General features: G+C 31.6%; 1 protein-coding gene across 1 annotated transcript; it reads left to right on the top strand.

Moving 5' to 3' along the window:
• The first annotated feature begins 6,438 nt into the window (after positions 1 to 6,438).
• On the top strand, positions 6,439 to 9,686 carry LOC127864855 (uncharacterized). Its single transcript, XM_052404754.1, has 4 exons — positions 6,439 to 6,492; positions 7,614 to 7,994; positions 8,243 to 8,296; positions 9,027 to 9,686. Exons 2-4 carry the CDS (start codon positions 7,628 to 7,630, stop codon positions 9,095 to 9,097), a joined length of 492 nt encoding a protein of 163 aa, XP_052260714.1. The 5' UTR covers positions 6,439 to 6,492; positions 7,614 to 7,627; the 3' UTR covers positions 9,098 to 9,686.
• Positions 9,687 to 13,144: the final 3,458 nt, after the last annotated feature.

The raw sequence follows: 13,144 nt of genomic DNA, 5'->3' as shown, positions 1-13,144 counted from the left end.
AATACTCGCTTTTTTGGTCAAAACTAATACAGGGATAACAGTGGATAACTTTAACGAAATAATAATTGGCAGACAAGCAAGTATAGATATAAAAATACACGAAACACAACATTAATAAACGTTTACGGCCCTAACATAGATGAATCAAATTTTACAAAACACTGCAATCCTACATAATAAGAAACCAAGATAAAAACATTATAATCGGAGGTGCTTTCAATATTGTTCTTAACCCATTATTAGATAAAAACAATGGAAACCTTTATACTCACTCAAACAATAGAAACATTTTGAATAACATAATTGAAAACTACAATTTAATAGACATCTGGCGAACAGTAAACCCGAATTAGTGAAAATTCATCTGGCACTCAAACACAAAACCAACAATATTTTGCAGATTAGACTATTTTTTTAATATCTGAGTCACTTTGCAATATAATTGACACATGCAACATAAAACCAGGTTTTATGACTGAACACTCGCTAGTTGAACTTAAACTACATAAAATACCACCTGAAAGAGGCCCAGGATACTTTAAACTTAAAAATAGCATCCTATTAGATACACACTATCAAACACAAATAAAACAGGAAATAACCAATACAGTTCAAAATAACATAGATGCAAATCCAAACACCTTATGGGAAATAATTAAAGGTAATATACGTTACACAACTATAAGATATACATCATTAAAAAAAAAGAAAACACACAAACTTGAAATTGAAACCATAAAATACATTGAAAAACTTGAAAAACAGTTGCATGAAACAAACACAAATGATACCACCGCCATTGAAAATGAAATTGCTTCAAAAAACAAATATTAGAAGGAATCTATCATACACACCTCAATGGCGTAATACTTCGAGCGCGAGCACAACATGTTGAACACAATGACAAAAATACAAAATACTTTACAAACATTGAAAAACGTAGAAGCGAACAAAAAACTATACACAAACTAGTAGTCAATGGCAAAGACATAACAAACAGAAATAAAATACTAGAAGAACAACGCCTATTTTTCGAAAACTTATACAAACGAAAGAATGTCGAAAATAACACCCTTTTTAAAAATACACATCATGCTTTAAATGAAGAGAAAACGCAATTATGTAACGGATTACTGACTGAATATGAATGTGGATTAGCTCTTAAAGAAATGCAAAATAACAAAAGCCCGGGATCTGATGGCATCACAATCGAGTTTTATAAAATATTTTGGAACGATATTAAAACACATTTAACTAAATCACTAAATTATTCATTTAACAACGGAAGTTTAACTGCGCTTCAAAAACAAAGTATAATATCACTAATTCCAAAACCCGGAAAAAACTTAGAAACCTTGTCAAACTGGCGCTCGATAAGCTTACTGAACAATGATTATAAAATAGCAACTAAAAGTATAGCAAACAGAATAAAAAAAAATATTACCATCAATCATTTCAAAATCTCAATCTGCTTTCATAAAAAGACGTTACATTGGTAAAAACGTTCGTCTTATCCAAGAATGCATAAACTATTTCAACAATTCACATAATCCTGGTCTAATATCCTTTGCAGCCTTTGAAAAGGCATTCGATTCACTTGATCATTCATTTATGTTCTCTCGCTTAGAAAATATGAACTTTGGTGAAAGCCTCATTCAATGGGTCAAACTATTCTATACCAATATTAACATAATAATCATTAACAATGGCTTCTTTTCAAACAGTTTTAACATCGAACGAGGGGTTCGACAAGGATGTCCACTCTCATCATCTCTATTTATCATATGCATCGAGTTTTTTTCACATCACATCCAATCAAATAAACATATAAATGGCATATCGTTAGAACCTGACGACGAAATTAAACAGTCCCTATTTGCTGACGATGCAACTTATATCTTAAATGACAATAGTGACTCATTCCATAACCTTATAGAGTCGCTAACCCTTTTCGGAAAGACATCGGGTCTTAAACTTAACACAAATAAATGTACTGTGCTACGAGTAGGTAAATTAAAACAAAGTAATGTCAATCATAAAAAAGAAATGAAATTCATTTGGTCATCAGATGAAGCCACCACGTTAGGAATTACATTTACAAATAATGAAAATGAAACAGTTCTAAAAAACATACTGCCTAAATTACAGAAATTTAAAAACTGCTTAAAATCATGGCAACACCGTAAACTTACATTAATCGTAAAAAACACGGTGTTGAAAACGTTTACACTCCCTAAATTAGTTTATGTACTAACAGTTCTCCCAAATCCACCGAATGATATTATTAACGATATAAAGTCAGCAATATTTAATTTCATATGGGACGGTAAGCCTGATAAAATAAAACGAACTAAGTTAATTCAATCTGTATAAAATGGAGGTATCCAATTAACAGATATCGACTCATTCTTGAATGCAATCAAATGCAGCTGGGTTACAAGATACCTAGATAATACCAATACGAGTAAATGGAAATTATTCTACCAAAAAATCCTAAAAAAATATGGTGACTCCTTACTTTTTCTATGTAACATCAGCCATACCATTTTGCATGAAATTGCAAACGAAAACATATTTCTATCTAATGTTTTATCGGCATGGACTAATGTTACTCATAATCTAGAAACCCAAATCAACAGTAAAACTATTTTATGGAACAATAAAGACATAACTTCAAACAATAAGACTTTTTTCTATGAACACTGGTTTGAACAAAACATTAAATATGTCGACCAATTGTACGATTACAGAATAAAGGACTATATATACGGAATACCTTCAAGCAAATTCCTAATGTATCACACATTAATTAAAAGCATACCCATACATATTAAATCTACAATTAATACAAATATCACACCATGTACTCAAACATCATTCACGGAAAACATACTTGCAAAACAAAGCAAAACAAACAAAATATTTTACAAACTACAAATTAAACACCCAGCAGAAAACTCCAAGATTCAAAATAAATGGCAAAGCCTTCTTCGAGAACAAGAATTTAATTGGAAACAAATATTAATCATGCCATATAAAACAACTATAGATAGCTCACTGAGAAATTTTCAATATAAATATGTCCATAGAATCATAGCTACAAATAAATATCTTTTTAAGTGCAACCTATCCAACACAAATTTATGTGATATATGCAGCGAACACATTGAAACAAGAGAACACCTTTTCTGGGAGTGCAAACACATTAAAATTCTATGGAACCAGGTAACAACATTTCTAGAGAAACAACAATTAAAATTAAAACTGTCTCTCTTAAATATCAGTTTCGGTGTAAATACTTTTAAAATACCAGAAATCAATCACACTGTGAACCACATTATCATATTAATGAAATATTTTACATTCAGCATCAAATACAAAAAACAAATACCTTCTTTCAACTGTTTTATAAACTTTTTAAAACTAAAGATCCAAATTGAAAAAGAAATAGCCCTCAACATCGATAAACTTTATATTTTTGAACAAATATGGAAACACATAAACTTTCATAACCCAGTCCAGTTGTCTTCTACCCAACTCTTAGCAACTCATCTATAGTATTGATTATTACATTTAAAATAACAATATACACCACAGGCAACCAAAGCAAAAAAAAACAGTATATACTAGCATATCATGTATAATATGTGTTTGACATTATTACTGCTGTATTATACCACTTTTGTTCTTGCTTATGCACATATTTACATTGTATGTTTTATATTGAATTTAAAAAAATCGTGTAATTTCCTAAAATTTGACCCACCATTCGTAAAACTATTACAAGATATGTACATTTCCAGAAGGGAAATTGATTTCTGCGTTGACTAAGACCAAGTTCGTGAAAATCGCTACAAATTTGATGAAGTAATGGCTGTTCAAAGCGATTCATCCTGTTTTCGGGTCATTTCGGGTTGAAAACCTTGTTATATATATATATATATATATATATATATATATATATATATATATATATATATATATATATATATATATATATATATACTTGATAGTAAATTTCTTTTCAGAAAGTTGATTTTTCGATATTATTTGATTATGTTTCATTCAAAATGATGTTTTCACTATTTAATATCATAGCCACACGCTAACCACCTGTGCGGTCGAGCTGTTGAAATGATTGATGCTTCTACTTTTATTAGTTCAGGTCGATTAACATCGTCATTGATATTAATATTTAATGAAAGTTGGGCACTAAATTAATCAATATTCATGTTGACAATAAATACAATTTTACTTCCTAACGTCAGAAATATTTTGCCTGTAGTTAACAAAATGCCGCTAAAGTTACACATTAATTGGCTCAGGTGTGAGCGCTGATCCCATAATATTACCTTTAAATATACGTACGCATTTGCGGAATAAAATTTTGTAATTAATTTTGCGAATTTTTCTTTCATATGAACACTTATTATTAGTTCCGTTTGATTAATTCGCTTGATAAGGTGAATATTTTCAGAGTAATAAGAGTAATAAACTGTTTTTGTTAAGTGCACAAGAATTATGTTCAACATTCTAAAACAATTTGCAAATTATACATGTAGTGGGTGTGGGAGTGGGTGCACATAGTTAATCAAATCAATGGAGTTGTATATCCATTTTATTAGAGACCTAGACCAATATAGTCCATGACAGGAAAAGACCTAAACAAAACAATGACAATAGATTACAAACAGAACAATACTACGAAATATGAATGAAATTAATATCAAAATAATTAAACTTATTCGCACACGTTTCATAATACAATCATACAAAAAGTTCAATAATTGATAACAGTTAACAACTCACCGGGTTGGAATAAAACCATGAGGATAAACTTACGTCCACTTGACGGTCTTGGCGTGGTCAGTAATTTCATGATAAAATCAACAATAACATTGAAATGACCATTGCAAATCTTGCATCGAATCAATTCCTTATCATGATTTGTCATAACTAATTCATCAGCCTACGGTGAACAGGTGAACGAACACGAGAGAGAGGACAGCCTTTCCACAAAAAACTAAATGTATGTTATATGAAAAGGGAGATAATAAATAGATTTATCACATGCTATACCCTGTTTCCAATGTAATACAACCATTACATATTTTTTATATTACACATGTGTAATACAACATTTTTAAGCGTTTTCATTGGCTTAGTTTTCGTTTATTGACCAATCGCATTTTGTTATTTTGCTTTGTAAAGCCGAGGCATTCCAAATGACAATAAAAAATATTCGAGATTAATCATTATGTTTGCGTAAATATTTATTTAATTTGCTCATTTAAGGGCATGTGATAAAAAAAAGATCTGACACTCGGTGTCATATCATACCATATTTTATTAAACTCGTCCAGGAAATTCGTTAGTAACAAAATTCCTGAACTCGTTTAATTAAATATGGTATGATATGATAACTCGTGCCAGATCCTATATCTATACTACATACAGATGATCCACTGTGACTTTTGGGGTCATGTTCAGCGTTTGCTTTCTTGCATTGCAATAAAATAAATTAGTCACTATAGATTCACTATAGATTCACCTGCCGTCAATAAACGGTAGGTTTTTAATCGAATTGTGATGACGATGTGTCATTATTACTTTTATACAAGTCTGTACTATTATTCGCTTTATGCAATATCTTAGAGTCAGGCTGTGTAAGTTATCTCCCATAGATATCTTAACAACAAAATGTGATATTTATGTATGGCTTGTATTTATTGCGATTGAAAGTCTGTTAACGGGATGTTCGCATGGGTATTAACGTTTTTTTAAGTAACTAATTTAAATGAAATATCGAAATTGTTATGACGAGAGTGTCATTATTCATCTTATAAAAGTTCTTATTATGATTCGCTTCATGCAATATCGACAGCCTTTTACACAAAGCGAAATAATTCCACCATGCAAACTTCAACTTCAGAGTCGGATGTACAAGTCATCTCCCATAGATAACGAAAGTGTATATGTAACACACTAATTTCCGTCAAAAAGACACAACGTTGTCTAGTGAATATTGTTTATATTTACATTCAACTGGTGGGTGAATTTATTAATTCTACAAAAAAGGATATTATTAATGAAATACTATGCGGCAACAAACATCAATTATTAAAATGATTCGTTGCATTCAATAATAATCTTAGCTCAAATATTCCCTTATGAGGTGAGCATGGTTGGACCATCGTGTTCATCTTGTTTCATAAATTATGATAATGAGTATCGTTACGCTCGCACAAATAGTGCGAGTATTAATGTGTGGATTATTTTATAATGTATGCGACGAAAAAGAATGTCTACTCAATGTATTCATCTTGTGTTTTGCTTATGTCTGTCATATTTGAACACAATCTCAATACCATGTATCAGTATGTTAATAATAACACGTAACATAAAATAGTGCGCACGAAACATTAACTGCGTAGTAGGTTCGCATTCAAACAAGAAGTGTGTACAATAATAAAGGACTAACCAAAGGAATAGGTAAGGCTATTGAACTGTTTATTAATCTAATAAACCGATCAAGTCTTTGTTTTCTTTCTTATGGCAATTTAGTTAAACTCAACAAAACTTATTCTGTGCACGATTATTAGCTTTATTTTAGCTTTATGAAACAACATGCGATGCTTCAAATTCTGAATGCAATTTGTTTGTAACAATTTCAACATAACATGTTTTATAGATTGCGTAGCTTACCACGATTTCCACTTCCTTAACAGTTTAAAGTCAAAATTACTATACGTAATGTATACAGGTTTCAAACGTGAGATCCGAGTTTAATCTAAGCGCATTATTACTGGCTCGATAGAAAAAACATGCGAGTTTTGAAATTTGGACTGCAATTCGTTTGTGTCCATTTCAAATTCAAGAACTCACATTCAACACTAAACTACTTTTTGCAATTATACTTTTGTTTAATACTATTTTGATCATTCAGTACGTTAATTTATTAAATGAAACTGTCTTAAAAAGGTCGAACGCATAGGCGAAATGCTGACGTTAATATTACTTTAAAACGCATTCAAAACAGCTCAAAACAGTTAACAGTTACCACAATGGCATTAGCCTTTCACATATGCATACACAGGTATTGCTATTTTGATAGAAGAAAACTCGGCTTGTAGATTTTGAGACATGATTTATAAGTGGTTACCCTTTCAATTAGCAAGAGATCTTTAACCGTTCGACTAACGGCAAAACACACGATGCTCGAACATTATTGTGAATCATCAAACTTAAACGTCGTTGAGAAAAACCCGGCTTAATCCTATTTGAAGTCATAACTTACATCGCACTTTATAATCATTACTAACACTAATAACTAACACATTTGTACATGCAAAGAAGCTTTGCAATTTAAATTGAACTGTATGCGCATTTAGTTTTAAAGTAATTCCAGGTAGCATCTTAAATTTAAAAACAATGTACCACAATTTATAACGCACATTTCACAGCCTTTGTTTAACTGCGTTACTTATCAAAAGTTGAGGTATTTAAGATTGGTATGGGTACTCGCAAGCATTAAATATCATGTGCGAACGGCAGTTCGCGGCTACTTAATGATAGAGGATTGCAGTTTTTACAAGTTCTGTTGTTGTTTTCAGGCATAATACTCAGCATGACTGAACACTACATGACATGGAAAAGTGAATTTGATCACTGGATTGCTTTGTGGACAAGTGCCGCAGATCACTTAAGGGAACTTGAGGACGAGACAGAAACTCATCACGTTTTAAATGTTCTGGTTGACATGGCTGTGAGAGCCCGTACCACACAAAACTGGGTAGAATGCAGGGAATATTTTAAAAACAAAATCCATTGCTTCTGCATGAGATACGATCAGGCCAATGCCGGGTATTTGGAGAAAATCATTAACTGCATTAACGGATATACCCCAATGCCCCAACATCTGTCGGAGTTACTCAAACATAGAGTTGAATCATGGCGCCCGATTTTCCTAAGTACAGCAGAGTCGGATCTAGAAAGTATGTATCGCATAATTAATGATTCTTACACGTTTTTGTATCACGGCATGCACGTATTTACGCGTTCAGTGTTGAGTATCGTTCGCCTTGATTATTCAAGTATGCCTACATAACGCTGTGTGCTGTAAGCTTAATACACTTATACTCGAATGTTTACGTGTTGCAATTTACATTACACGTTGCAGTTAAAGTGTTAAAGCACACGTGGACATCGCTACAAGTGTGTTTATGACATGTTGTCTTTTAAGGGGTCATCCAGACAGGGATTGGACAGATGTTTTCCATGCGTCGATATTTTCGTGGTGAGTTGGAACATATTTGCATATACATTTGGGATATAAACAAATCTTGCTGCGAAACGGAATATGGGCAATAGAAGTGCTCTTGACTGTTAATGCAATTAAAACGATAAAGCGATATACATGTATATTCTATAACGGATATATTTTGCTTGATTGTCGGATCCCTCCATTATTATCTAACTCCCCTATACCCTAAAAAGGATATATATAGATATGTGCTTAAATTTCGTCAGAAGCCAATACGGCATTTAGCAGAAGACACGGTCCGTATCAGCCATAGCAACATTTATGTTTGAGTCCCAAATTCTGTCAAGCCACTTCGCGATAGAGGAATTTACTTAAATAAATCTTGATATTAGCGGATGATATATTTGAGTTTTGGACTAAATACTTTCATTTTACATTGAAAGTACATATTGTGTTGGTATCATATCACATCTCTATCGCATATAGGGTTTACTATCCAGGTTGCGGAAGCCATGCACGTAAACAAAACATGCACGGTTTGTATAGGAAAGGCATACAATAATGCTCTTGATGAATGCGATTATGGGTTGATTTCATTCGATCATATACTTATTATTGTTGTAGTATCATATTTGCTATATAATTGTGTTTACTTCACATACAATGAACATTTATATTGAGGCACGACAATCGGATCCTCAACTAATTATTCTTCAGCATAACTCCACGCGATGTGTAAAAAATCATCTGTTCTCCTTTTCAGGTCAACTTGGCCGTCGCAGTGAAGAAAGATGTTCACCATGCTCTCCCCGGAATAATTACCACACTTATTAGATAACCACTGTTGCACGGAATAATAATGTTCAATGCATACGCATATTCATTCAAGAACTTTCATTGTGCTACACAAGGATTTATGACATGCATATTATATTTTCGTTATGCACGTATATGGATGATTGTTTACACAGTCTTGAGGCTAAAAAAGTTATATACTGCTTAATGTATTGGAACATCCACAGTTTACATTGTTTTCATTTCGGTAATGATTAACGTTGTATTGATGTTATTATCCGTGCAACAGTAGTTTCCTTATACGTGTTGAAATTAAAGTTGTTCAGAACACACTGGAACATAAACAGAGTACACAGACCATGCGATGTGTGTAACACTTTTGATTGTATAGTGTGCTTGTGAAACAATATCTACTTACATGTTTGAAAATGAGTTGTGTCATTGCATATATAAATTAGGAAATACTATTTATAATTATTTGAATATGAATATCGTTATCATAATACATGTACGTAATTAAAATTGTTAATGAACTGTTACCGGTAGATTTATTTATATGTAATGTGTAGATGCATTCAACTCAATATTAATGGCATTTTATATCCAAACAATTAAATATTCAATTGTTTCTTTGTTTAAGCTTATTTTCTTAATCGCTAATTCATTTTAAAATGTAGTATACCATTAAAACTTGCAGCATATCTTTCTGACCATGTATGTGGCGTTTGGAGAAGTTGCAAAACTGATTAAACGGCAAAGCATCTTCATCCTTCATACGAGTATGACTGACCAAAGGCATTCAAACGCTACATGACACGTTTATTTATTGCGTGTTTGAATAAATATGGGTCTAATATAATAACTTCAATCACCTGGATTTATTATCTAGGTAGTTCAGTGTTTTGTGTCTTCAAATCATGTGTTATTTTGCATAATAATTATCTTGATGATTTAAAGTTAAGATTCTGCCTTAATATTTGTTTTAGTGTGGCAATTTATTTGTCAACTATGGTATTTTTTAACTCTAATAGCAGATAACACGTTTTTGCTTTGTTTGTTTGGACACATATGCGTCAGTTGACTAAGTGACAGCTACACATAATATATTTTGGTAAGCGTCTTCAAGCATGTTTTAGGGTTCAGCATATATCATGTATTCAAAGTTTAATGTTTCACAATCTTTACTTTAAAACTTATTTCGAGCGTTTTAATCCTTGAACAATTTTTTTATGTCAACACTTATTACAAACGTTATTGAATCATGAATATAATACAATCCATCGTTTTTCTCCTTCATAAACACAACACTGTCTTCATTTTACTTTAAAAATAAGAAACACCTATTTTAAAATAAGTCATTATTAATGGTTGTTTGAAATGCTGAATATGTGGTATAAAGTGTATGCCCTATTTTCTTTAGTTATTTAGAAACGTATACGATTACAGTTGTAACTAGTTATACAGAAACTTCCCTCGCTGTTCATGAAACAAAAAACCATTGTGAGCAAGTTAAGTTTCATATCCGGTGTGAAGTACATATCTTATTTAAAGGGGCCGTCCAACAGATTGGTAAATTGACAAAATTAAAAAAAAGTTGTTTCAGATTCGCAAATTTTCGTTTTTGTTATGATACTTTTGAGGAAATAGTAATACTGACCATTTACCGTGCTCTAAAATATCCATTATATGCATCTTTTGGAGATTTGAAAACCTGAAAATTATAAGGCGTCGTGCGACGCGAAACGATTGAATAATTGTGAAAGTTCTGTTGTTGTAGTTATATTTTGGGAAACTACGAGGATGCTTATATAGGTAAAAAATACATCTGCTGTAAGCATGAGCACGGATGGTCGAGTGGTCTAGGCAGGAGACTTTTTACTCCAGGACTCCAGCGGTTAGTGGTTCGAGCCCGGTTGAGGGTTACTTTTTTCCTGTTTTTAAATTTATTCTTGTTGTTGTTTTTTACTGGAGATTTTTAAGTCAACGGTTTAAATTTATCGATATAAAGCATTTAATGACATGCTTCAATACATGCCAAAATCTGTTTAGATGGCCCCTTTAACAGGAAAAACGTTCTATATACAAAAGGACTTTGAAACTTGATAACGCAAAGTGTTCACGTGTTTCCGCCGAGCTGATGTTTATTTCCATTTTAATAAAAACAGTTATCGATCATATCCTTTGTGAAACTTAAATTTTAAAGTCGTAGTATATTTGATATTTCCATAACAAATAGTGTTATTCAAAGGATTTAAAGGTAGGTTCTTGATACTTGTTCACTTATAGCCACTTTAGTTAGACCAGACCAAACAATATCAGTGGTTATTAAAGTTTAAAAGTGTACTTTTTAGTTCGTTTCTGACCTATCCATGTAAACACTAAACGGCGGTAATAAACGAAGGCGCACTTTTGTACTCGTTAACCATACACATAATCTTTATTGTGTAATGTAAATAAAGTAAAGTTATATTGGTACTTGAATTTTTTTTGTGTGTGTTACCTCTTAGCTCGGGCACATTTAAACATTATATTTTAATCTATAAATAATAGGCTGCAACTTAAAGCCACACACCTTGTAATGAAATAAATGTTAATCATTACATATAGTTGCAATTTGAAAGTGTGCAAATTTGTCATTAAATCTAAAGCCTAGTTAGCAAGTATTTTTTATTATTTTAAAACCGAAAGTAGTATTTCTAAACGTATACGTCCATTTAAAAAACCGCGATTATTTTAAGTTTTAAAGCGCAAAAAGACGGATTTACACCTTGTAACCACCAGATATATTCTAATTGGCATAGACAAAATTCAAACTATAGCCTAGTAAGCAAGTAAATTATTATTTATTTTTAAATTTTAAAACCGAAAGTCTGATTTCTATACGTAAACGTCCATTTCGACCAACGCGAATATTTTTAAGTTTGAAAGCGCAAAAAGACGTATTTCTACCTTGTTACCACCAGATATATTCTAATTGACATAAATACAATTAAATCTATAGCCTAGTTAGCAAGTAATTTATTGTCAGAAGGTACCGCTTTTAAAACCGAAAGTAGGATTTCCAGACGTATACGTCCATTTCAACAAACGCGATTATTTTTAAGTTTTAATGCGCAAAAAGACGGATTTATACCTTGTTACCACCAGATATATTCTAATTGGCATAGAAAAAATATGTTTCTTATTTATACTTAAATAAACTTTCATTTTAAGGTGTGTGGCTTTAGAACTTTAGACCAAATTTTTATTTTCGGTTCTCTCTTCGCATATTTTTATTGTCATTAAATAATGCATCCTAAATCAAAGTGTAGGGAAAATATACCGATTCATAAAGGATTCTCAGACACTTTAAGTTGTCAACCCTCGATCTTGTTTGCCTTACTTTTTATAACCGTTTACTTACCAAATTTATACAAACTAAGTATTGAAAACACAAGAGGTTTAGGATATAAATTAAGAAATACATTCATTGTGCATGCTTTTATGAGAGCAAATAAGGTGTAGAAAAAATACAGATAATATACTCTGAAAGTCTTGAAATCTTCTCTAATCAGGAGACCAGAAAAGCATACAAATCTGTAATCGTAAATAATTACAAATAATAACGGTATAAGAAAAATACAAAATATAATCTATTATATTTGATGTATAATTGATCGCAAAAAAATACAAATATTTTTGTTTCACCGCACACGTTCCAGCTTCTCCATCAATGGTACCAGCGTTTGCAATAGTTAATTTGCCGTACCCAGGCTGAAATTTAGAAATGTATATTTTACATAAATATATTAAACATTTCGTATGTAAACAAAATTATTATTAACTGCTTACACGTATGAATAACATGCAGAACATCATTTGAAAACGAAAGCAATCGGGTCCGAAATTAGTAATATTTATCGGTACATATTGCTCACCTACGTTTTGATATTCAGAGTACCATAGTTCCATTTAGAATAGTTCAATTGTGCACACGTATGTTTGAATATCAACTAATTAAAAGTTCATACTCCACTAAAATTGTAAGAAACGATTTGTTTAGATAGTACATACATGTACACATATAAGGATCTAATTGCTCCCCAA

Source organism: Dreissena polymorpha, chromosome 1, assembly GCF_020536995.1.
Source record: "Dreissena polymorpha isolate Duluth1 chromosome 1, UMN_Dpol_1.0, whole genome shotgun sequence".
Lineage (NCBI taxonomy): Eukaryota > Metazoa > Mollusca > Bivalvia > Myida > Dreissenidae > Dreissena > Dreissena polymorpha.
The sequence above is the reverse complement of the archived record's forward strand: the minus strand, read 5'-3'. Positions and strand labels throughout refer to the sequence as shown.